Below are 27,183 nucleotides of genomic sequence, written 5' to 3'. Positions count from 1 at the left end.
TTGGCCGCACCCAAGCGGGATGATGGCGGATGGGCGGAGCGACGACGCCGAGCCGAGCAGCGCAGAGAGATAAACCCGCTCTGAACCCACCGGGCAGCGGATAGAAAAACACACCGAGACGGAGAAGACCACCGTCCTGCTTTCACCGAGCCTTGCTTCTATTTCACCGCGTCTTCACAGAGAGGGTAAGCCCGGAAACAGACGCATGTTGTCGGAAACAACATGGCCCATCTGTGTGGTTCAGTATTAGTGCCGTGTGGTTTCAAAGTGACGAGCCGCTCACTGTGATGCTAACGCGTTGTATTTGCTCCAGCTGGCTTTAAGCCGTAAACACGACTATTTCCGTGTTTTATAGAGTTGTACACGGTTTCTTGTGTAGGAGCAAAAACGGCCACGGGACACTGGCACGGTCGGTTGTGCACACGGGTGTGTCTTCACTCGACCCGGGTGTCGTTAGCCCGCTGCCCGAGCAGGGCCCGTGTTTGCATTGTTTTACATCGGAGTCATTTAACTGTTGTGCTGCTCAGGCCGCTACACTTACACACACACCGTGTTTCTAAACTGGGCGTGTTGTTGTTGTTGCTGGAGCAGGGCGATCGAGTCTGTGCTCGGTGGAGTGGGGGTGATGGAGCAGTTTCCCGTGTGAGGTCAGACAACAGGCACCATGTCCTGCAGAGTGACACGCGTGGACGTACGGTTTTAAAGTGTGAGAAGGTTTTGCAAGTCGGCACAAAGGAAATGGGATCATGCAACACTGCATTAGATAGAGTATGGTGCATTAGTAACCCCCTTGGGGAATTGCCAAACCGTCTATAACAAAATGCAATGCTGAAAACAAAACAGAAACCACTTTGAGTTCGTTATCCATGTTAAGACAAGATCCAACATTGGCCACGTTGTACATATTCAATGATAATGCATTGGTAGACTTGTCAGTAACAATTCTATCAGTTGTATTAGTCCTTCGTTTAGCTAAGTTAAAACAAACTGCTGCATCAAGCTTCTTCAATGCTTTTACAATAGTACATTTACTATCTTCATGATTTGGATTAATCATGCGATTTGATAGAATCACCTTGGGCTCTGGGAACTTGTGATTGTTCTCACACACCGCGGACCCCGATTTGACAAGATCTTTGTTTTTATATGTTTTTGTTATAGGATGTGTATGTAATTCAGCACCAAAATATTCATTCTTGTCATACATTCCATCAGTGTTTTACATATGGATGAAATTATAGTGAAAATAAATGATTCCCCTTTTTTCCGAGGGATCCCCTCAAGGACCCTTTGGTGGTCCTCGCACCCCACTTTGAGAACCCATGCACTTAAAGACCTTTTTAAAATGAAAACTGGTATTCAACCTGGCTGTTGTTTAAGCTGTTGTTAATGGATTAATGTGTCTTGTTGACTGACAGTCAGCTGTTTGTTATTAGGCCCAAACTGAAGAAGATAACCGCTAAGCTCTTCCCGTCTCTAGCTTCTTCGAAAGTGCACAGTGAAGTCCCTTCACATTCATACTAGTATAAGGATTAACAAAGCCAAACTGCCAAGATAAAGTGTAAGTGTGTGTGTGTGTGTGTATGTGAGTTAGATGGATGTTAACTCCCTGCTTTTGGTAATTCTCTTAGAATGAGTGAAACTCCCAAAGGAGACAGCCTAGCTCTGTCAGTCTGGCTCCATGTTGCCACCCTCGACACACTTGCACACTACTACACACACACATACACACTCACTCGAGATACAGAGCTCTATGTTTGTTTTACTCCCACTCCCCACGCCCACACCCTTGACTGCAGTGCAGCTGAAAATGTGTTTCTCATTTTAAGTCCTCTCACTATTTCACTCTTCCCCTCCTTCCTCTCCATATGTGATCACTTAGCAGCGTTTCAGGAAGGTTCTTTTTCCGTTAAAAATTTAAAACAATCATTCTCGAGCTTGCATTCACAGTACAGAGGTCAGTAAAGATAATGTCGGTGTATGCTGCTATGTTTGGGTCAGATATTTATCCAGCAGAAGGTTTCACAGATGTGCAAATGATAGTGCAGGCCGGAGTGTGAGAGAAGGGAAACTGTACAGGGAGGGGTGTGTTGTTTCAGAGAGCCATCTCCCTCCACTATGTCCCATATGACATGCGACAGCCAGATAAACCTCAGGCCACTGCACTTGCCTGCTAACACAACACAGCGTCTCGCCTGGCCCTGGCAGGCAGCGTCAGATAATGCTTTTTCCATTCTGACTGTCATCAGCGGTGAAGCTTACTTACTTTACATTTTAGAGGATTTTTTGAGAGCTACCGTATTTTTCTTGTTTCACAAATAAACAGCATTTGATTTTAGTTGGCTGTAATCATTCCTCCGATCATCAATTACATTTTTGGTTTGAAATCAACCTGGACGTTGTCGTTTTACTTTACAAACTAATATAAATATAATGGCACAAAAATGTATGCAGAGTATAAGTAATGTTGCTACAGGACCTAATGTCCTTGTCTTCTTAAAGCGGTGTGGAGTCGGTAACATGCACATCGATTGGTCATGTTGTAAATAACAGCACAAATTACTGTCTAGTGTGCAGGGCCATACATGGGGCAGTGCTAAAATGACACCTAAACCATTCCTAACGGTCATGGTAGTCGGTGGTTTGTCTCACACACACACACACACACACACACACACACGCACACGCGCACGCACACACACACACTAAGGAGCAGTTGCTTGTGGATCCCCAGTAATGACAGGCATCCAGCTCAGATATATAAAGAGCCCTGTTTGAGTGCTTCTCTTTAATGTCTGCTAAATGCTTGAAACACCAGCTGTTCGCGCGCGCGCGCACACACTTACACACTTACACACTTACAGAGAGACCAATGCAGACTTTTCACACACAATGATCTTTTCATTAGCGATTGTTTGATTGGCATATTATTGGAAAGAACTAAATGGATCTTTATTATAGAGCTTAGTCATGCTGAAAAGATTTTTTAATGCAAGCTTCCGTCTTTCAAAAGAGAATTATGCTAAAATTGGAACATTCACAAAGTATGCAGAGCAGTGTAAAGTCGACTAAAAGCCATGCAACACGGAAGAGCAGGGAGTCTGGTGCTCCTCTCTACAGTGCATCTCTTGTTTTTATTCTCTCTTTCTCATTACCTCATTGCTGCCTCCACAGAGAATGGAAACATCTGTATTGAGTGGTGTCATTTAAAGGTCAACACATGAGTCTGAGTCAGTCATGTGGAGGAAATCCTCTCCTTGTTTAATGCAACAGTGTCCTGTTCATTTTCCTCTTTGGGTGTATTGATGTCTATCAACCTTGTAGGCCGTGGTCTTGGGTGATCCGATTATACAGTTATAAGTACAAATGTGAGTGCTTCCAAAGGGCATTGAGGACCTATTGGTCTGACCACATTCCAAAATGGTCTAGGCCACATAGGAGTGAGTATCCAAAAGTGTTCTAGGCCACATCTGAATTTTGTACACATTCATAATCAGCTGGTTCTCAAATCACGGAAGCTGGCTTTGTCAACGATGTCTGAAATTTTGAAATGGCTGTGGAGCTATATTATGGGGATGTTTTAATATATTGTGTGATTTGATTTGCCTGAAACACAACAACAAATAGACTCAGTTTGTATTGTTTGGATTTCTTCTTTTAATTATCACACTAGACACTGGGAGTGTATTGTTACTTTTGAACACAGTTGGTCCTTACAAATGGAAATGATCTATGTGCTTGTTTGCATATTTGGGGAAGTTAGATCTGTTTACACGTAGTCTCTCAAGACGCATGTGGAGACACATTCTAACACCTGGTGCGAACTGAAATACTCAGTGCTCTAAACTTGTGATTACTGAAGACACATGCTAATGTCAGGTGTGAACATCTAAATTGTGTTAAATTCACAGATGGAAGTAAGTGTTGGGTCAGTAGTTCCACTACTTTAGATAGGTTTGTCTTATTTACACTGGCTGTTGTTGTTTATAATACACTGAATGAATGTATACATAGTTAATGTCTAATTTGTTTACCTCTTCTTGATTATTGACTTGGCACAATGTTGTTATATAATCCATTTCTGTAGCTCCTGCTCTAGAGTATGAATGTTGGCGGGAATTTAAATATTTTCCTACACTATTACACATTCTTTACATTAGAGAATTAAAGCAACACAAACACGCATAGTGATAATGTAAGATGTCTTTACTTTGATTATGATGGTGCAGATAGTCGTACAAACGAACATGACTAAGGAATAATGAGAACATAGGAAACAGGAGTTGCACAATCAGTTTCCTGACAGTGAGATATATGATGTTCTCCATGTTGAGACATCCTCTTGGGTTCGGCCCCTGGCCCTTTCAGTGAAGCCATTCGTTTCCTGTGAATGCAACCTTTAGTCGAAGTAAAGCAATTTTAATGGCTGTCGTCTGCCACCAAGTTTATAGCAGGCAGTACAATGAGCACATTAAGGGTCCTGTGGGAGATGGTGTAACAGACTCAAATGTTTTTATTATTAGGCTGCAGTTTCCCTTTTGATACTTTTAAAGCATGAAATGTAAAAACACTTAAATCTTATAATGACAAAACAAAGTGTCTTCTCTGATTTCTCACACAATAGAAGGTGGTTTATACTGTAATTCATGAATGTGATCCTTGATCCGTCATCCCAATGTTTTCCTGTTGCTAAGAGAGAGAGGGGGAAAAGCGTCTTATGCAGAGTTTCCCACATTCATAGTGAAAACGGTGGCAGAAATAGCAGCTTTAAATGTGCACATGCTGTTACATATTATGTCACCTCAAGTACAAAGACAGTCCTCCCTGTGTTAACTCTGCAATAGGTCTTTAAAGCATTACACTGCTGCTATAGACAGAATCTCAAACAAGGTGAATTTGTTGTTACTTTCGTCTGCTGCTCTGACGACTGGCTTTAATTAAAGAGGTGATTTAAAACAAAAACAACTATTTAAAATCATTTTTCACTCCTTTCCAGGTTTGGAGAAGATTAAATAATTTGCCAAACCTACAGGGCTACAGGCTCTGATCAGAACAGACCCAGGGCCAGATCCCCCCAAGATTTGGCATTTTTTTAAAAAGTTAAACCTAGACGTTATCAAAGGTTAAATTTGAATTTTTGGGGATATAATTCACTCCCTCATGATGCTTTAGACTCCATTCAACTTTTTCTTCCGATGATGGAATGTTTCCTTTTAGGTTAAAAAATACTAGCGCTGTTAAGTCTAGTTTTGTGATTTCAGTGCATCCTGCAGGTTAATTTCAACCCGTGTCACACGAGAGGTTTTGCATATGATGTACAACATTTGAAGATGGTTCAAGTTGAGAACTTGCACTTGCTGCTTTTCACTAACTCACTGATGCAAAATGACACTTGCCTCTGTATACAGGGACATTTCTGGACTTGAGTTTTCAGTTTGAATCAGATCAAGTGCATTTTTAAAACAGCAGGGCGTCTTGGTTTTCCTGCACGCCAGTGACAGTCCATGTGCTCCGATTATAACCAGGTCATGTAATTTGAATGAGATTGTTTATAACCCTGGGAACTCAGCAGTATTTAAATTTAATCATTATATCACCAGTCTGAAGACGTGCGCTTTGTGACACTGACTGGCTTGCAGTATGATTCGAGCCCACAGCTGTTCTTACATAACACTAATCTTTTAAAGGCTTTCCCAGAGTTGCCATGGCAATGTGTTTGGTTTCCATAGCGATCGCACTCTGTAACAGGAGTGGAGGCTAGCCGAGCCCCCCGCACCTACATTTCTGAGGAGAGAAGTAGGGGGGTACTGCTGAGGCGGGAGTATTCTGCACTGACGGAGAAAACTTTGTGCATCTGCGGCCATTGCTATTGCCAGTGCTAGATTGGTTTCTTTTACCTGATCATTTTGGTCATACAGCCAGTATTTTTTAACCAGTAACCATTCCTGGCATCAGAATGGAACTACAGAGTAAAAAAACAAGAATATTTGACAGCTGCTGCTCTTTTGTCTTTGTCCTTCATTTCTCTCATTATAAGTCAGTAATAATGACTGTTTCTTATCGACTCTTGACACTGACAGCGCAGAGATCTGGGTTGATCCTTTTGCAAATGCTTCTTCTTAATAAATATACAAAGACAATTTCATTGTATGCTCTTTATTTGCAGATTTCCACCACAGAAGGAAGTGCAATTGTTTAATCCCTCAGGGTTTTGTCGTTTGTTTTCGCATCGCCTCTTTTCTGCAGTCATGTTTGTTTCCCCTCGTGCTGTTACCATTAAAAACCAACACCAACAACAGGCAGCAAACAAAGCATAAGTGAGTCAAACCTAAGGGAATGAGACCTGACGGTCAGTCTTGAGGCATTAGGACTTTTCTCTTGTAAACCAGGCTGACAAGGGCCAGTCACTCTAAAACTGCAAACAGCAGGGTTGTCACGTACTTTGCCAGACGAACCGAACATAAAGGAAACATCCGTAGTGTTTTTTGGGGGGATTTCAATGTACATCATTTTTTTTGCTGCATTTGCATCATGAAAAAGGTCCAAGTAGATTTTTAAAAATACATTTTTGGAGGCACAGTTGTATAAACAGGAAAATTGGACTTTGACTTGCTTCTTAAGGAGTGAATGTTTTTATTGTTCTGTCAATAACTGATGTCCTAATCACACGAGAGAAACACAAAAACAGAGCTTTCCTTCAGCAATGAGAGCTAGGAGTATGCAACTGTAATACATGGAAAAAAATACCATATCAACAAATAATTACTTATGTAGAGAACCATTTGTAGGTCCTATTTATGTGCCATGTCATTTTTTATAGCAGAACAACCCATAATCACATGAGATGAATAGCATACATCCTTTCAATCTGAGTTTAACCAGTCATCCTAATAGTGTTTGTCTAGTTCTCTATATTATTGTTATGTCTTTATGTGTTAAGTGTTTCCAAAGGTGGAAATATAGCAAAAAAATTATCCATTTCTACTTTTAATGAATCAGCACAGATAGACACGGAAATGTTGACAGGTGACCTGAGATTAGTGAAAACTCTGTGTTTGATTTTTGTGAAAAAGTCTCAGAACACCAGTGAAAGTTGGCAGGAACAGAGGGAGGGTTTGTGAGGTCTCAGTGTGATACTGGATGCTTTGGGTTTGGTCTGCTGTTGTCATGGCAGTTTTGGCTGAACATTTGTATTGATGCGGACTAATGGGCTGCATCGGTTTCAGCAAGAGCACCCCTCCATTACCCATGCATGCTTGCACACACTAACATTTCCCTGTGCTCAGAAGCCTGCCCATTTCCTCCAGAGTCAAAGCTTGAGTTGTCTGTGCTGTGACTGACTGGTGGAAGCTATTTATCCTCACATGCACCCAGCCAGTCGGATGGACACAGATCTATAAGAAATCTTTCAATCACTTTGCTTTATGGCTCCAAATCCCCCCTGTTGTTGTCAGTTAGCTCTTGTAGGGCAACAGTTGAATGGAAAGTGTGGTATTGTATGAGCAAAGGCTACAAAAGAAACATGAAAAAAAGATTGTCCGATTAATCATTTGGAAGTCTAAAGAATACCCCAGGTCAAAGTTGCTCACCAAAATCCAAAGTTACAATTTTACATATATAAATATATATGGTTCAGCTTCTACTATTTGAACATCGGTTTCTTGAATTTATTCTATATTGTTCTAAAGCAAATATCTTCAGGTTTTGAGCAGATAGTTGGGCAAATCTAGACGTTTAAAGACATCAACATGGATGGATGGATGGCTTGGATAGAGATTTTATTTCATGGTTTACTGGCATTTTATGCACTAAACATTCATAATTCTTTAGTTCTGATCAGTACTGACTTTAGTTTTAATAGGAAAATGTGTTTGTGCCGTCATAAGAAAAACAGCACATCATGCAGATTTAGGGAAATAGATGTTTGGGTATATTTGTTAGAAAGTGATCATAGGTATAACAAATTCCTTTTCCCTCTGCAGGAGGCCAGGATGAACGGCGATTCAGGTGCCGGAGTGGTGACGGCCCCCCCTCCCACCACTGCCCCCCACAAGGAGCGGTACTTTGACCGGGTGGACGAGAGTAGCCCGGAGTACCAGAGGGAGAGGAATATGGCGCCTGACCTCCGGCAAGACTTTAACATGATGGAGCAGAGGAAGAGGGTCTCCATGATACTACAGAGCCCGGTCAGTGGAACAGAAATATTAAATCATTGTGTTTATACATATTAATATTCAGATTCAGTAGTTTCTGTATCATGGATCAGGCCGTTAACACACGACACAGTCCTAGATTTGGTGTACTTGCAAGACATAAACTAAAACAATCCTGTGAAATTCTTTCCTCTCTGTTTCTGTTCTTTTTGGGGTCACTGTGCCCTCTTCTGTTTGTTTTTTGCCCTTACATATTTTTCTTTTTCTGTATCTGTGTCTGTGTTTATGACCGACAGGCATTCTGCGAGGAGCTGGAGACAATGATCCAGGACCAGCTGAAAAAGGGGAAGACGCCCACTAGCCTTTTGGCTCTGCAGCAGATCGCAGACTTCATGACCACCAGCATGCCTTCCATGTATCCCGCTGCACCACAAGGAGGCATGGCAGCGCTCAACATGAGTAAGCACAGAAGAGAATGAGTGTGTGTGTGTGTGTGTCTTTTTGACCTCAGCCACGTTATGTCTGTGCTCACAGTGAGTGATGCAGCATGTGACAGAGTTGGTGTCTGGACAAAGAGTCCAGTCGGATTTATTTCTTTCCTGCTGTCCAGTAATCAGTATTGTTTCTTACTTCAATTTATACAGCAAGCTGTATTTTATAGATTTTTGCAATTGTAGTGTCTTGTCTCAGCGTTATTTTAGTTTTTCAGTCTCTAACACAGTCTTTCTGTCTGTTTCATCTCCTCCTCTCAGGTTTGGGTATGGTGACTCCCGTGAACGATCTGCGAGGCTCAGACTCTATCTCCTATGACAAAGGAGAGAAGCTACTTCGCTGCAAGCTGGCCGCCTTTCATCGGCTTGCTGACTTGTTTAGCTGGTCCGAGCTCATCTACAACCACCTCACAGTGAGATTCTTGATAACACAACTTACCGTGTCAACTGATACATGCTAGAGGGCAACATGGTTTAATCAACTCTGGCTCAAAAGAAGATCACTCTTATCGCGTGTGAACGTGCATTCATATACACACGCACAAAATGAAACGCTTTCTGACACAAACATCTGTTTTTCAAATTTAAATACATTTAATAAAAATGTATAAACTTTGTTCATATGACAAGACAAACATTTTCTAGACTCTTATAACTAAGTATTCAGCCAAGCACTAGTATAAGTATACTTTATAAAATTTTATGAAGTAGATCTGGAGGAGCCAGTTTGAATGGGCTTGTTGCAGCTGATACATTAATAGTTGTACTATTTAATTCTATAATTTACAGGTGCTAAATTTAAGTCTGTCAGGTGAGGAAATGCTGGATCATCAGCCAATACTAATTACCAGGAGATAACCAAAGCTCAGCTTTATATTTCATTTTCTACATAAAATTTTTTTCTTAAATGATGTAATCCCTGTATATTCTAAAGGTGCTGTGGGTTTTGTTTGTGAAATTAACCATAATGGCATCATTGAGCAAATGTCTTATTATAGTAACCTTTATAACAAATGCAGATCTTGGCAAATATGAAGTTTTCTCTCATATTCTTGATGCACTCTTTATTAGTTTCATGTAAAAGTTTTTGTGTCGCAAACATCCTTAATTAATTGCTCGATTGGTTCCTCTTAATTTGAGCCAGTTTCTGTGTAACACTCTAATCTAGCTCGACTTTCTTCCTGTCTTGTAGGTCAGGGTGACTTCAGATGAGGAGCGTTTCCTTATTGTCCCTTTTGGGCTCCTGTTCAGTGAAGTCACTGCCTCCAGTCTGGTGAGAATCTGTCTAATCTAATAGAACTCTTTGTCTTCCTTCAGAAAATGAAAACTTATTTCTCCTTAAATTACACATTAACATAAAATGTGTGGTGAAAATCATAAAATATGTTGTACGATTTTAAAGGTTAACTCAAAGCTGATATTTATGCTCTATTGTCTGACACCCCCTGCCTTCCAGGTGAAGATAAACATCCAAGGTGAGGTAGTCGATCGGGGAAGCACCAACCTTGGAGTCAACCAGGCCGGCTTCACTCTCCACTCTTCCATCTATGCCGCACGGCCCGATGTCAAATGTATCGTACATATACACACAGCTGCAGGCGCTGCGGTAAGGGACAGTGACTACACCGTAATAATACGCAGTGTAAACAGACATAGGTACATTATAGTCTTATGTTGTGTGGCGTTGTTTATTTCTTTGGTTGCAGGTGTCAGCCATGAAATGTGGCCTGTTGCCTATCTCACCTGAGGCGCTGTCTTTGGGCGAGGTGGCCTACCATGACTACCACGGTATACTGGTGGATAAGGAGGAGAGTGAGCTTATACAGAGAAACCTAGGCCCTACGAGCAAGGTAACAGTTCTGTGTATATGTCAAATGAAAATAAGAAAAATATTGCTTCCATTGCTGAAAAAGTGGTCATTAGAAGAAAAAAACGCATTTAAGTCTCATTTAGTACCTTTTTTTATTTTAGACCAGTAGTAATAGTTTGAATGTTTCCTGTGTCCCAGGTGCTCATCCTGAGGAACCATGGATTGGTGACTGTGGGTGAAACAGTAGAGGAAGCTTTCTTTTACATCCACAACTTGGTCGCTGCCTGTGAAATCCAGGTACGACACACACTGAGCTCTGTAAATCTAATTTAAGCAAAAAGCTATTGGGACTGATTTGGTGCTGTTCATTCTGAAACTCTCACCATGAACGTCCGTTATCATCTTTTTTAATCACAAAATGCTGTTTCTATATTTCCTTATTTTCGTTTTGAAAAGACAGGTTACTACTGTGCTTCTTTGTATTATAGTATAACATAGACCACCATGTATTTTCATGTGGTGTCATGATACTTTTGTTTGTTTGCATTTATCACAACAACTGTCTTTGTCTCTTGTCTCTCCACATCTTTATATATGTTCACTTTCTTCATTAATGTCTGTATGTGTGTGCGTTACATTGGATGTTGGTGTGTCTGTGTATGTCAACATTTTTTTCCCTTCTGTTTTCTGGAACTGTCTGTGGTTTCTTTGTCTGTCTGTATTCCCCCATTCATTTTTCCAGGTGCGAACACTGGCCAGCGCTGGAGGGCCAGATAATCTGGTGATGCTGGACCCAGGGAAATATAAGTCACGTTCAAAGGTCCCTGAGCCGGTCGGCGACGGGTCCCCTTCAAACCCCAAGTGGCAAGTCGGGGAGCAGGAGTTTGAGGCGTTTATGAGAATGCTCGACAATTTGGTAAGTACAAAAAAAGAGGAAAAGGGGCGTACTATAACGAAACAAATAAATTTGACTGCATTTTAGGCCACTCCAGGATAATCTATATACCCTTGAGTGAATAGATGACTCTCAAAGCCAATTGGCTTTGAGAGTCTTTGAGGCAGTTTTTTTCAAAATATATAATTTTTTAATGTCATTTCAAAAATTCTTTGAACATTTGGAGGCAAAGTAACTGATCTGAAAACTTCCAGGAACCCTGGCCTCTGGATTAACTCGCACCCACTTCCCCTTATTTGAAGGCTTTGAAATGATTCCAGTCCATTGTGTATTAACCCTTTTCTAAAGCTGTTCTCTTCTGTCTTCCTGTTGTCCAGGGCTACAGGACAGGCTATCCTTACCGCTGCCCGGCATTGCGGGACAGAGGTAAAAAGTACAGTGATGTGGAGAGCACTCCCTCTGCCCATGGTGGTTACTCATACGGGGAGGACAGCGACTCAGGCGCTCGCTCCCCGCTGAAACACAGCTTCCAGCGCGGCCAGCGTGACAAGACCCACTGGCTCAATGCCGGTGGCCGGCCCGATGAGCCCTGCGAGGATGGGCCTGACGCCAGCAGCCCCAAGTCGAAGCCTAAGGTGTGGACGAACATAACACACGATCACGTCAAACCCTTGCTGCAGTCTCTCTCGTCCGGTGTCTGCGTGCCAAGCTGTATAACCAACTGCTTGGTCTGTGCCTACCTTATTGTTCATAGTATAGATTTTAGAGCTACCTTGTTGATGGATACGGGTAGTTGGTTGGCATCCTGAGGTCCTGGGGACAGGGAGGACTTAAAGTACAGTACAAAGCTGAAATCTGTATTTTTTTTAACATCTTCTCTTGAGCCTTTTTTATGTGCTCACAAAATTTAACTTTCACTTCTTTTAGGCTCTTTTAAACTGTGATTTCAGACATCCTATTAACCCACCTTTCTAATGCAGTTACCTCTGCTCTTTTAATTGCTGTGTAGCACAGCTGTGATTATCTACTGACTCTCTTTGCTCTTTCCTCCCTCCTGGTCTCCTAATGCCTCATGATGCAAGGCCAGCTCCCCACAGCATGCCCCACTGCATGTGTAGTAGTGAAGTGCATTGTTGGTGTTGATGTTTTTCCCCAGAGGAGCGAGCAGCAGGGGTGTGGCATGAGTCCTCGAGTGGGCGGTTGAATGTGGAAAGAAGCTGTGATGTGTTGCCGCAAACCACATTGTTGCTCACTCTGTAAAACACTCTTTTAGTTTCTTGTCTCTGCATCTTGATGTTGGCAAAGTATTGTTGCTCAAAATGAGTCAGGAGAACAGATAAAAAAAAAAAAAAGAGGTTAAACATCTCAGGAGATTAATATTCTCTGGATTAAGGAGGGAGGAGGCATGTGATTCACTTCCAGAAAATTGCATTTTTGGATAAGAAAAAAATAATTGTGGTCACAAAACAAAGCAAAAACTTCCTTTGCAAAAGATTAATGCATCCTGCTTTTGTGATTTAAATTGTTCTTAAATTGAGCTCAGACTACAGGACAGTCGGGCTGATTTATCCCCAATATGCCTAAAACCTTAGTCGGTACCTTGTCCGGTCCAGATTATCCTGTAAGGTGATGGGTTACAGAGCCGTTGATAACCCTCCCGAACTGTAGGCAGAATCATGAGGGCTGCCCTGATGAATATCAAACATATTTCGGATTTAAAATCAGGACCACAACAGCTAAAGAGAAAGACCGGTGCTGCCAAGCGATGGGAAACATTCAGAGGTTAATGCCAGCTAGCGTGCCATTGTTGACAGTAAAAATCTAACCAGAAGAATAGATAACCCGTATTGACTGCGTCTTTCCAACCATTTTCTCATTTAGAATTGCTTCGCCTTCTGCTCTTGTTTATTAACATTAGAGCAAGTTGTCGCTCCATGCCACCCTCCATTTGTTTATGTGCCTGTCCATGAGTTCACATGAGATGTGAGGTGGTGCGTCGATGCAGTAAGCAATAATCTTAATAACAGCGTGTGATTTGCCATTATTTTCTAATATTGTTGTGTGGGTTTGTAAAAGACTCTAGAGAACAATATCTGCGAAGACGTTTGTGACACAACCGGATTTTTAAAACTCCTGTAGTCTGAGCCCAGCTAAACTTCTGCAACTGCTTCCAGTTGTTTCCGTTTGCTCTATTATGTTTGCTTCCTCTTATTTCTGATTTCATTTTTGATTCTGAAAAAAGTTCAACTTCAAAGCCTGCATGAGTGGATTTTGTCTGAATAGAGAAAAACAATGACGAACAAAAAGCCATGAAATTTGACCTGACTTTTGAATCAATTATCTCCTGTTGGGAAAGTAGGAAATGTTGTGTTGTGAGACTCTTTCTCAGTGAGTATATCATGTTTACATGTTCATCCCATTCCCAACCAACCCAACCCAGCTACTTCCATCAAGGAAACCCTTCCTCATCCAGCCCCCTGGTTTCAGCAGATAACCAGCCAAGCTTATAGTAAACACAGGAATGAAGTCATGAGCTTACGCTTTCCACTGCAAATTACATGCTTAGTTTATAAAAGTCGAGTAAAACGTTTTGCATGGAAGCTGAAGATTTTGTTCGTATACTCATGCGCTGCTGCTCATTCAGTTTGGTGCAAGAAATGGGGGCAGATTTTGTTCTTATTTCCCCTTAATCATGCTGAGCATTACCAGGTTTAAAAGAAGTCGATGGGGTATTTTACAAGAGCATATTTAACAAGACAACAAAAGGTTTCTGCCGGACAGATGCACTCTTGTCTTACATTGTAGCTCTGTGACAGTAGCTGTTATTATTTCTGACCCAACATGGGCGAGTGTGCTCGGGTGTGTTTCTCTCTCTGTCGTCCTTGTTGTCGTATATCAGCCTGGGAAATGACTTTGGTGATGCCAGCTCACCCCTCACTGCCACTCTCGCTTCGTAAGCCAGCCTCATCGTCTAAGTCACCCAGCCACCCCTCACCCTCCCTCACCTCTCACCACCTGTCCCCCCCTTACCCTTTCACCGTTTTTCTGTGATGTTTTCAGTTGTCTCTTTCTGTGTGCTCCTTATTTGTTTTTATTTTAATCTCTAACAGTACATCAATGATGATGACAAAGGGTTGTTGTCGTGCAGAAAATGTTTTCATCATTTTACCGACACTGACCATCCCAAAAGCAGTATAACCAAAGGAGTGTAAAACCATCGGAAGGATGCTTAAAAGATAATGACCCTTGTGGAAGAACATTTTCTTTCTTACCCTAAATTATTCATACTTTTCCCCCCTAAATGTTACCTTTTATAAAGCTGCCTGTTCTACTCAGTTTGTGTTTATGTGAAAAAATTGTCCCCAAATAGTAAAATTAACACTTCCATACTGAGGACCTGGAGGTCCTGCTGGGAGAAACACGCTGACAAAAGATTAAAAGTTTAGCAGTGTCAGTATGGTATTATGAAACCTGGAAAAAACAAATGATTAGAAATGTTAATAGTCCTGCAACAGCAGCGATAATTTCTGTATCATATTTATACTCCTAATTCATACATTTTATGACATACATGTAAGTCACTGTCGCTCAGCATATAAAGTGATGCAAAAGCACAATTTAAAAAAACAATCTGTTTCTCTTGTTAACTTTCACAGTCTGAACTGTGATTACATGTCTCACTATGTGCAAGTTCATCTTTTCAAAACTTCTTCAACCTTGATTCATAAGCCTGAATATATATTTAAAAAAACACTTTAACTATAATTTTATGTATAATGAGTAGCATCATCTATAAATTTGAAATCAGATTTCAATGTATTTTGTTAAATGCGCTGACACATTTCTTCACTTGTCTCTAGGACAATTGTTTATTTAGTTTTCTTGATAAATTCCTTCATTTTTGTGACGTTTCAGCTCAAACTTTACAGTAAAAACACCTAAAATTGTATCTTGTATTATGCCGGTCCTAATGCTCTCGATTTAAATAATCTAGGCTCCATTTCATTTGGTCTTTGTTCACAAATCGATCACACTAAACTCAATTAGATTGTATCATCCCGCCAGGACAATAATCTAATATCATGGGCTGATGAATAAGCATTAGAGAGGATATGTTTTGTGGGAATTTATGTAGAACTGCCCACCGCTAAGTAAACTAAGGTACAAATGTAACTTATTTTCTTCCGTGTTCCTTCATCATCATTGGTTCACTTTTTACCTTCAGCGTTTTGTTTTTTAACAGTTATCCAACTTTGTCCATTTCAGTTCAGCATGATTCTTGTATTGTGAAGCCTGCATAATATTTTGTCTGGATCTATTTTCTGGCTTGGGTTTTCATGTCAGTCACTAGATTTGGTTTTAGTTGTTTTTTTAAAACACGTTATTTGGTGTTCACAGTGGTCAAAGGAAGACGGCCTCCGCCAGGCTGCAGCAGCCAATCAGTTCATCCCGTTGAACACCAACCCAAAGGACGTCCTGGAAATGCGGAATAAGGTATCGCAGCCTTTTTTCATTTTTATTTCCTCATCAATGCTTTTTTGGTCATTAGTATTGCATTAGAATGATGTTACACTCGTTCCTGTCGTTCCTTCATAACTTGAAATGTTGTTGCTTTGTTTAGATCCGGGAGCAGAACCTGCAGGACATTAAGACAGCAGGACCCCAGTCTCAGGTTCTCTGTGCCAGCACCGTCGGGGATCGCACCTTCACCCAGGTCAGTCTGTGAAGGCACCACATTAAAACCATCACTGCCACAACTATCCTGACCTGGAGAGAAATATCTGTCTCATGCTAATGAAACAATTGAGATTTTGTCTCCTGTGTTGAGCTACAAAATCACCTAAAACTCCAAATCAGTCTCTCCAGGTCTGGCGTCACGCCTGAAACCAAAACGCTGCAATCTGTGAATTTTGTGTTAAGATGCCCTCTACACTAAACTGTAATGAAATACAATTGGTTGCAACTCAAAATATTATTGAATCTGATCCGACATCAGTTTTGTCGAGGATAATCTTCTTTATGAATACTAAAAGAACTTGTCCTCCATGTTGTGGAGCATGGAGTGACTTTGTAACTCTGACATTATTTTCTAACCACAGAGATTGTCAATGTGGCAGGTGAGTAACATGTGGGAGAGGTAACCTCACTCTGCTCTCCAGACCTGCCAGCTTCAGGTTGTCTCCATTTTCATACATCAGGGTTGCATCATTCAGAGTTTAGGCTGTTACTTATACTCAGCACTTGTTCAAGAAAACCCCTGTTACTGTTTTGTTTCCTGTGCATGAATCCGTTATCTTTTTTGAGAGGTACAAATGCAAAACACAGAATGACTGCTTAGTCAGTTTGAGTTTGAGTTTGGTTTGCATGATTTACTCTACCTTGGCTGGGGAAGTCAATCTTTTCGAATCGGCAAGATGGACACAAACACCATGAAAAGCAGAACACGGGCAAATTAAGTGTGCCGGTACAGTCACGAGTCAAAATAGCTGCCTTCAAAGTAAAAGCACAATGTTAGTTTCGGTGCTGTAATTTTTTATACCGAGTGGAATTAGAGAGCTTTTACATCGAAAGGTTGTCTATTGCTTAACAAACAAAATAACACCAAATAATTTAATCAAACCTACATATAAATTGCACACGTGAAAAGTAATAAAGCTAATTCAATTTCATTTTATGAAAAGCATTGACTATAATATCTTCAGATCAAGCAGGTCAGATGAACACTCTGCAACATAGACTGTTTAAAAAAAGCTCTGCACACAACGTCTAGCACACAAACAACAAAAGGTGACAGTATATTGTAGAACTGTTCGAGGAGGACTCACTAATGACATGGAATAATTAGCAATAGCAAACAGCCAGGCTTCGTAAGGACATTGCACTAGTTTATATAAAGTGTGTTAATCTAGTTTTAGTTTTAAGCTATACTGGCTTGTCAGAGCCAAGACCCAAGGAATCCTTGACGATCTGATGTTTGGTTAAGGATCAGACTATATGAACCACATGCCGCACAGCCTTCTCACCTCTTGTGAATAGTTTCTTTACGATGCATGCTCCTGGCTGTTTATTCCAATGCTGCTATGCTTTTTGCAGCCCCACCGCTTTTCCAGAACCATCTCTCTTTGCATGTACCTTCCAGTGTTTATGTACATATAAACCTGTATGCTGTTATGTGTGTATGCAGAGGTGGAAAGTAGTTTGTCTTCTTTGGGACATTATTAGGATACTACCTCAAACTTAAAATGTGTGATTTTGTTTTTGTGCGTATTCTTATTGTAAAGGGATATGATGAGTTTGACAAATTTGCTCTTTGCAATAATTATAGATATGTTTCTCTAAGTAGCTATTAGAGCCTGACTGATATATCATTTGGCTGATTTAAAAAATCAGCCGATACGAGGCTTTCATGGACGTTGTTGCCAAAGTTTATATTTGCTAAAAAGCACAGATATGAAAACATTTATTTTACAGAATAAATCATTCATAAAAGATGTGCATTAATGTGAACTTTTTTCATTTAATGAAATTGTTTATTTTTTTTATTGAAGTTCTTTATATTTGATTTTAGTGGTGTTTTAAGTTTATTGTTAAACTGTAAAATATTAAACCTCAATTACATTTATTTATTATAAAGGTTTGATAATGACATCGTAGGAATCATGGAAAATATTTTTTAAACGATGTATCGGCCAATATATCGTATCAGAAAATGTCAGATATAATAATAATTAGGATATTTAAATAATCAATATCATCCAGGCTCTAGTTGCTATTTATGTGACAAAGATAATATTTGACTAATTTCAGCTTAAGTAACACTTAAGTATGGTTATAGTACTTGCAATTGAGTCAGATTTTGTTGAGCGATGTCTTTCCACCTCTGTGAGTGTGTGAACGGTGGTATGTTTGTGAACGTCTGCACACACACAAGCCTGCCTGACAGACTGCTAATGTGACTGTGCTGGTGATTAAGAGCTGGGTTGTGCCCCTTCCCCCCCACCTTACTGGGTTTACTATTGCAGGACGCCCCTCTGTCTGACTGTACTGATACTATTGATGGCCTTGATGTGTCCGAGGGGTCCTATAGTCCTGCTAAATCAATTAGAAAGGTACTTAATGCTCCAGCCACAAATACCATTCACCCGTACTTCACACCATCCTGCAGTCATCCATTCCTCTGAGCCAGCAGATACTTGATATCTGAGCCTGTGCAGATGAAGTGGATGATAGTTCTAGGATGAGGATATTATGCTTCTTATGTTGCAATAATGTTGTGACCTAGACTGTTATTGCTATACATTGGATTGTTAAGTTTATGTTTTTGTGTTTTTGTGGCAGCTATGAATCTATCGCGACCTGTATTTGATTTTCACGATTTAAAAAAAAAAAAGTATTGTTACAAGTTGAGGTGAGCAGGTGTTAGATGCAGTAAATATGGGGTTTACTGCATGTTTTACACACAATTTAAAAAGGATTTTGGTTTAAAAAGCATAATTATTGCTTTTTGTTAGTTTACTGCAGTTATGCCATTACTATAATTCTGGTGATGTACAATAAACCTTATTTAAATTTGTCTTTACCTGGGTTTTATTGTGAGGAACGAAAAAAGGGAAAACCCCTACTGTTCCGTAATAAAATAAGAATTTATCCGGTGATATTACATCATAGCATGTGCTTCTTGAATTTTGAAATGGCCTGTTTGCTCTATTTCGTGCTCATGCTGGTACTTCTGCTCATGCTGTGTAGTAGCTGTGTGTGGGGGCCTGCAATCTTGATAATCAAGTTGTTTTACACTTGTGAAAACTGTGAGAGAAAGCATTTTACACTGCGACTATCTTATAAACATATCAAATTCTTCCATGTGTGACTTAGAGTAGCTGTAATCCATCCCAAGTTGATGTCTCATCTTTTTCCCAACTTTCTTCTGTGTGCCCTGAAGGGGGAGCTCGTGACGGCGTCCAAGGCCATCATCGAAAAGGAGTACCAGCCCAGGGTCATCATCAGCAAGCAGGGTCCCAACCCCTTCACCAAACTCACCGACCGGGAGCTAGATGAGTACCGCAGGGAAGTGGAACAGAATCAGAAAGGGCCTGAAGGTAAACATGACAGGATGAAAGAAACTCAATACGGAACATATGTACTTCTTCCACCTCCTCTTTGTAACGACATGGCTCTGAGTTGTTTTTAGGCAAACATAAATGACGTGACACATTTGTTTGTGAAAAACTTGCATCAGCTGATATTGAGTATCTATATATCGGTCTTATTCTAATTTATATTGGGGCAGATGAGGGTAAATTACACAGAGAAAAACAATATCACTGTGCTAAATCTACACTGCAAGCATTGATACAGGGGTCATTTGAGCTGTGATACTTTCTGGTTCACTGTATCTTCATGGGCCATTATTTGACATAAAGGGGAATAAATCCTTGAGAATGATGCAACAATCTATTAAACTTGAAATTGGCCAAACTGTGATGTTATCTCTCCACACACACATACTCATGGATTCACAGTGCAGGGACAAGACGCTAGTAGGGAGGGATCAGCCTACGGCGCATCCTGTCCTGAAGCTGAGACACCCCAGAGAGGTCAAGCCTCCGTCTCCACACCTCTACAGTCGGGAACTTGCTCGCTCAGCTTAGAGAAAGCCCCGCCTACGGCAGCCGTAGCTGCTACCCCGGCCTCTGAGCAGACTTCTTTTTCCCTCGGCCTCTCCAGCGGGGCTGGGGCGACTCGGGATGGCACTTCATCTGCAGGGACGCTAGCAGATGATGTTTTTTCCGCTCCAGATTCCCCACATAAGGAGTTCCACTGCGCTGTGCTGCGAGCCCTCAGCAAGGAGCCGTCAGTGGTAGAGGCAGCTAAGGAGGATCAGGCTCCAGGTACACCAGACGAAGCGGAGTCCTGCCTAAACTCTGGCCTTCTGCTTCCCTCCTCCCCTGCTCAGTCCTGGTCCACCTCACCACATGCCGCTGCACTGGGAGTCAGGGCATCCCCCGCCTGCTGTGTCCTTTACTTTTTCGTGGGGTTTGGAGTTTGTTGTCATTTTTTTTTTTTTTTAACATCTGCAAGCGCCCTCCCTACCCACAGTTCAATCTCTTAAAGCCTCTGCTTGATTATTTTTCTCCCCGATCCCTCTTTTTGATGTCTTGTCCAAAGGTATCAGAGCTCTGGCAGATCAGATACCTTTCTGCAGTTTGATTGGAGGAGTAGCTGAAGAGAGGAGGTGCTAGTTTTTGAGATTTGAAATCCTCCTCTCTTTCAAGATGCTAAATTTTCAAGTTTAAAAAAAACATGATTGCCATGGAGTGTTGTGCTAACATTTGTCAAAGCTGTGTCTGAGCACAATCATCCAATCAGAGCATCCCAAGTGTGGACTTGAATAATGGTGTGGTCCTTCTTTTCCTGCTAACCTGTCCTGAAAATATCTCTCTTGGTGTTTACTCCCCCTCTGGTGCCTCTCACTGATTTCCATTGAAATTAACGATAGTTTGGCTTTTGGGATATTTAATGGTTGGTTTTACTGGGGTTTGTTTGAAAGAGTTTGCAGTGTTCTCCGGATTATAGCTTCTTCCTGGTTTGGTCCTGTGTGCTGTCTTCCCTTTTCTTTGTCTTATGTCAAAAATGTATCATACATTTAGCCAGTATCAGTAATATTCAATTGTATCCAGAAAAACTATAAATAAATTTTAAACTAGAGGGCACACTAAGTATGGCGCATACCTCCGCCAAGGCCAAACAGTCCCCTTATGAAACCACATTTGGATCCACATTATATTGCCCACAATCATAATCAAGATCCATGAATCTCACATTGTTGATCAAAGTGAAAAAATTGATCTGCCCCCTGATCCAGATCCACACAAAAAATTTATGAATTCTTCTTTGGGTCATTCCCGACCCCTCCCCTTTAATGGAAATCGGTTTAGTAGATTTTGCGTAATCCTTCTAACTAGCAAACGAACAAAGACAGATGAAAACATGACCTCCTTTGGCGAAGGCAACTACCCAGATCATGTTGCCTGTTGATTTCATATTCCCTATTCATTTGAGCTTATAGATTCTTACTATTTTATTTCTTCTGATTTCCTTCCAGAAGCAGACCCAGAGCAACTAGCTGAACCTGTGGAGGAGCCAAAAGGCCAGAAAACCACCTCCACACCCCCCAGCACCCCAGTCAGAGCAGATGAAGGTACGTTGACCTGATGTATTCAACTTACCCGGCCTGGTCCTGTGTGGTTCAGCATGGCTGGGTGGTTTGATTCTTTCTAGGGTCGACACAGGGAATGCAGAGGCTCCTGCCTATACACCTGCCTGTCTGTCTTGGGGTCTGTCGTTGTTGTGGTGGTCTTTAATAATACTACTACAGATGCTGTGCTGTGTTTTCTGTAATAACAGGCCAAGAGGTTTTGGGAATTTAATCAGACTTATACTATAACAGATGGATCACTTCAGGGTAACATAATCATAACAAAGCTCCAGTCTCAATGTCAGGAAATATTTAAGATTAAGATTTCAGCTGCAAGTGAAAATAATAAATTATATATATATATATGAAAAACTAGTATATTTTGCTACTTAAATGGACCCCAGTGCAGACATTTCTGTCTGTTTTTGTTCTTTTACTTTTTTTCCTCTTGGTCTTTATTACTATTGGATTACACCTATGTCAGCAGTATAGTCGATGATGATACTCAGACTGGCCTCAAAAACATCCCGGAAGATACATTTATTGAAAGAATAATTGGTATCAGTATACATCAAGTTTTCTTATACGAGCTACAGTCTGCAAAAGGCAAAGTTATCGTCAGAGGGAGGAAAGGGATGGGTGGCTTTGAACACAGGTGTAATCGAATATGCAAAATTGTTGTTTTATAACATGTCTCTCTGTGTACAATATCTCTTTTACCCCTTCACTTCCATTCTCCATCTTTTGGGGTCTACTAAGAATGGTTCCCAACCATTCTTTTTTTTTTATTATTTCATTTTCCCTTTTTTTATTTTAACACAGTGCCTGTGGTTTGACCTGCATAGACATTTGTTTCTACTTGTGCTTTTTCTTCTTTGTGGCTGCGATTACAATCAGGAGATGGAAATACAAAAGAGTACCTATTGCCATAGTAAGTACGTACAGTTCCACCTCCTCGCCACCCTCCTAACTACCTGTCACCCCTCACACCTGTGTTTGAACATTTACCCCTCTTTTTTTCTTTGCATGGCTTCAGTAGCAGAGCTGTTCTCTGGTCTCAACTAACCCCTTTGCCGGGGTTTGTGACTGTTCAGTCGGTCTTATCTCGATTGTCTGACCTCCTCTGAATCTGTCTCGTGTTTATGGGGGTTATTTCAGAGCTCCTCCATTTCTCATACTTAGTTTTAATGATAATGGAAATTAATTGCAAGAAGAAGTGATACTGATAAGTTTTTTTGAGGCCTGATCATAGACTTTACATAAAGATGGATGACATGTCTTCACATCCTGCCACTGTCCTGAAATGAAGCCAAAATATCGACCAGGGATACGACCATTATCATCTTGCGCCGCTGAAGTCTGCGTAGTAGTGATTGTGGAGTGAAGCTATGGTCTCGTGGTCCTGCGATAAAGGATCTTGACTAATCACGAGTCAGTCTCAGCTGTCAATCATGACATTTCATCCCGTTTTTATAGCATCAAATACCAATTAAACCAAACTTACCGGAACAATAAGCAGTTGAACAGCAGTCATGTCGTCCATCTTTATAAACACTTTATGGATGGAATTCCTTCCTTTCTGATTTAAACTATAAATGGAGGATGTTTCTGAAGTAAACCTCACAACCCACCAAACTTTTTATGTTAGATAACCTCTCTTTTCTTCCCGCCAACGATTCACTGTCAGATTAACCAACCTCTTTAGCACATATGCACATTCTATCAATGTTCTATGACTGTATGTATATTTCTGTCTCGTGGAAAATTACAGGTAACGTTTTGTAAAATGTGTTTTGAATGTTTGTCTTTCAGAGGAGTCCTTTACCAGGTACATCAGTGCTTTATGTCAGTGTGGCTTTTCATTGGCTTTGCTCAGACTCACTGTTGGTGTTTAGCTTTGTAGACGGTTGAGGCCTGAAGCTTGGCTGTGTGAGGTTCAGCCTCCATTTTATCTGTGTATGTTTTTTTTGGCCTCATCTCTGCTCTGACATACATGAGAGATGTAAAATGAAGACTGGTGTGTGGCGTTGTCTCAGGTCTTGTAAGCGAAATCAGAACTGATCTGAGCTGTAGTTGTGTTGCACATGACAGCACGGTGTGAGCCTTCAGCAGCGGTTTGAATGCTGTGTGAGCAACTGATCCCTGGAGCTCTACTGATCCAGACATGCTGGATTAGAACCTGTTGCTTCTTTAACTCACTGCTTTGGCACTGGAAGTTTGTTTTAAAGGATGAGACAATTACTTTAATAACTAGATGTCGATAATGACTAGAAAAGCCTCATTAAATCAAAGCTGGTACAAAACTACAGATATCTGAAGTCTGGCATTTAATATACAAAATCAATATTATTAAACGGAGCCCGACCAATTCAGTCTTTTTAAAAACATATTAGTATCTCTGTTTATGTTTGTCGATATGCGCCGTTATTTTATTTTAAGCACAGAATAAACGATGCAGAAAAGATGTGCATTTATGTACTGTATATTTAAACTATATAAGTGTAATAATGTAATATCAACCCATTATGTTTCTTTATCATATCATTACCAATCCCTAATATTGGTTTCAGCATCGGCCCCCAAAAATCCATATTGTTTGGGCTCTTTTGTTAATGAAACTACTTATGTTTAAACTTTTGCTTTTGGATATTTGTTTGTGGAAAGACGTGTCCAAATTAAATTAAGTTATTGCTCCTTTTGGGCTTTGCCAGCTTTGACTTCATTTACCTTTTATCACCTCTCTGAACTGTGAACTCACTTGTGTGGCTTTTTAAAAATTGCAATCACAGAAAACATTTCAGTTTTTGGATATTGTTTTGAAGACTTTCCCTTGTGTTTGTTTGTACACAGGGTGCAAATGAGCAAGGGAACTGCACTCATTAAGATTTCCCTGGTAAAATGAAGGTAAAACCAAAATGCAGTGAAAGAATAATGTTTGCTTTGTAATAGAAATAATGAATCTTGGTTCGGCTTTTGAGTTGAAGGTGCTTGAGGTGTCAGGTTGATTAATTTAGTTGAGTGTGTTTTTAGAAATGTCCTTTTAGTAGAAGGGTTGCGTCTGGAAACGTTCAAATCTCATGCTCTAAGACTCTTTTAAACTGAAGAGCACTTAATTATATCTTTGTGTAGCTCAGAACCGATGTCTTTAAATGATTTCTGTATAACAGTCTCATAGATGCTCTGAACTAAAGAAGCCATGTTGTGTGGACAAATGGAGGCTTGTTCGGTAGAAAATCCTGTGGATGTTCCAGCTGATCCAGTGGTCAGAGTGTATTAGCCTCGCCGATGTGTACGCTCAGCAGCACAGTTCCATCCCTTTGTTCTCTAAAATCAATATCTCTCCATTTCCCCCTCCACCAGACTCCTTGCCTGACCAAACCTATAAAGACGAGAGCGATGCAGCCACCCTGAGACAGACCCTTCCAGATTTAACGCCCGACGACCCCTCCGACGCCCCAGCGCTTCCTGCCGAAGAGCTCGCCTCCGCCCCTGCTACCGCAGACGCGGACGCAGCCGAGGGCGAGGAAGCCGCAGACGCCGGCGACCAGGAGGGGGACGAGTCTCCCAGCAAATCACCCTCCAAAAAGAAAAAGAAGTTCCGCACTCCTTCCTTCCTAAAGAAAAACAAAAAAAAGACAGAGTCCTAGATTGGGGAGCGTTGGCGCAGTCCTCAAGGCTGACCTCTGCCTCTTTTCATTTCTGCTTTTTGTCCACTATGGTATCACCCTTCGAGCAAGCCACAGTTACACACAGTTACGCTTTTTGTTGTTTTGATATCATTTTTGTCGCTGGCTTATTAACCTATTTTTCCTCGTTAGCGCGTGCCAATTTTGTATACAGTGTAAAAATGATTGCGTAAAGGTTTTTAATTATTAGAGGCTTTCAGTTGTGAGAGATGCATTCAGTCTTCAGTCTGGCCTTTCACGCATGTCTCTTACTACAGGCCCACAGACTTGATGTGAGGTTTCAGGGTTTTATCACCCTCATTTTTTTTTTAAGAAAAGCAGAGAATTACTAAACTGTTGTAACCACTAGAATGTATTGGGATTGTATCAAAATGTCTAAGTGTCTTTAAAATACACTGAAAGAGAAGCTTGTACCCTCTCATGTAACTGGAGGTTAACGCTGATGGAGAGAACTCCGAATTGCATTGTGCTAATTTAACCTCTGAAGCTGTGCATCCATTTTAATCACGTGTTAGCAGGAAACTCGGTTGAGATATTTTCAGCGGATCATTTAGCCATTGAAAATGTAATCACACGGAATCCATATTAACGTCTTCATAATCCAGTATTTGATCTGCATTCCAGCTGAGTCACATCAGAGGTTTGTCGAATATGTAAAAAACTTTTTTCAAAAACTTCTCAGCACAGAAGAGGCATGTTATATAGGTCTGAAGATGATGTGGAATATTTCACAAACAACTTCATTATAAACCCACATCTGCAGTGTGAATGATCCCTGTAAGTGTAAGAGAGCGTTGTGCTTGTCGATTATTCACAGGGGTTGATGATGTATTTGCTTCTGGCTCTTAAGTCTTTAGTATGAAGGAATGTGTAAAGAAAATCTTAGTTTAGTTTTTTTTTTTCTTCATTTATTGCTATTAATGGTTCTTGACTTTGTTTTAAAATGACCCCCTGATTTCACTCTGTTTCTGTGAAAGGCAGAAAAAGACATATATGCTTTGTATTGTGAGAATACATGTTACTTTGTTCTTGAGTACATCCTTTTGTTTTTCTTTCTTTTAAACCTCTCGCGTTTTGTCTCACAAAGTAGATTGAGCCATAACGACTTGCTGTGAGAGAGCACTGTGAACCTGCTCGTTCATAAACCACTGTCACACAGATGGTCACAGTCCATCATAGACGTAAATACAGATGTGGGGGAGCATATAAATGACAGTGTGGCCGTTTACGAAGCTGCATGATTAATCCTACTTCAGAACTGGACTTTCCTGTGTGCAGCTCGACTCTGAGCAAACGGACTTTGTCACTGACTACCTGTGTGTTTCCAGTTGCAGTAAATGCACACTGGAGAAAGCAGTTCACATTTTTATTTTCTCACAGATGTGTAATCATTATTGTGACTGCAGTTGAGTTGTGCTTGAGGTTACAGGGCGTTAATACCAAGGCCACCTCCATGCATTGCTTCCTAACCCTGTTTATTCATCCTGTGTTAGCGAATGGTTAGTCATCAGTCAGTCTAACTCATGGTGAAGTGAAAGACAACACTAACAGGAAACTGCACCTACTCTGAGGTGATTATAGACCACGGTGTTTGTTCACTGCAGGTGTTTTACCTACAGAGCTACATATAAGCTGAGAGCTCCTGAAGGACTGCATGTGTAGAGTATTTAGAGCGTGAACTGTCCTGACTAATGACCCCTTTTGATTGATTTCTATTTAATTTTAGCTTTCGTGTGCTGATGATTATAGTAAAGTCCTTGTATTCATAGTTTTCATCTGAGTAAACCACAAGTTGATTTTATTTTACCCCTCAGATATGCTGATTTGTGTTCTGTCGGAACTACTTCCAATTTAAATGTCTCATTAAACATCTACAGACTTAAAACTTCCACTTCTCTTTTGGTTCTGTCTGTTTTACAACCATGAATACAAAACACTTCATTATCATAGCTG

At 40.8% G+C, this 27,183-nt stretch overlaps 1 protein-coding gene across 1 annotated transcript; it reads left to right on the top strand.

Moving 5' to 3' along the window:
* add1 (adducin 1 (alpha)) lies at positions 1-27,119 on the top strand. The gene is given in 18 exon segments (XM_047344370.1): positions 1-185; positions 7,983-8,186; positions 8,450-8,612; positions 8,906-9,057; positions 9,837-9,917; positions 10,101-10,250; positions 10,351-10,494; positions 10,653-10,751; positions 11,197-11,370; positions 11,727-11,984; positions 15,748-15,843; positions 15,971-16,063; positions 18,372-18,458; positions 19,289-19,445; positions 19,869-20,237; positions 21,452-21,547; positions 24,905-25,125; positions 25,128-27,119. Coding segments are annotated over 17 exon segments (2,811 nt in total). The 5' UTR covers positions 1-185; positions 7,983-7,991; the 3' UTR covers positions 25,404-27,119.
* The last annotated feature ends 64 nt before the right edge of the window (positions 27,120-27,183 follow it).

Source organism: Hippoglossus stenolepis, chromosome 18 (assembly GCF_022539355.2).
Source record: "Hippoglossus stenolepis isolate QCI-W04-F060 chromosome 18, HSTE1.2, whole genome shotgun sequence".
Taxonomy (NCBI): Eukaryota; Metazoa; Chordata; class Actinopteri; order Pleuronectiformes; family Pleuronectidae; genus Hippoglossus; species Hippoglossus stenolepis.
Note: the sequence above shows the minus strand (reverse complement) of the source record. Positions and strands in the feature narration are given on the sequence as shown.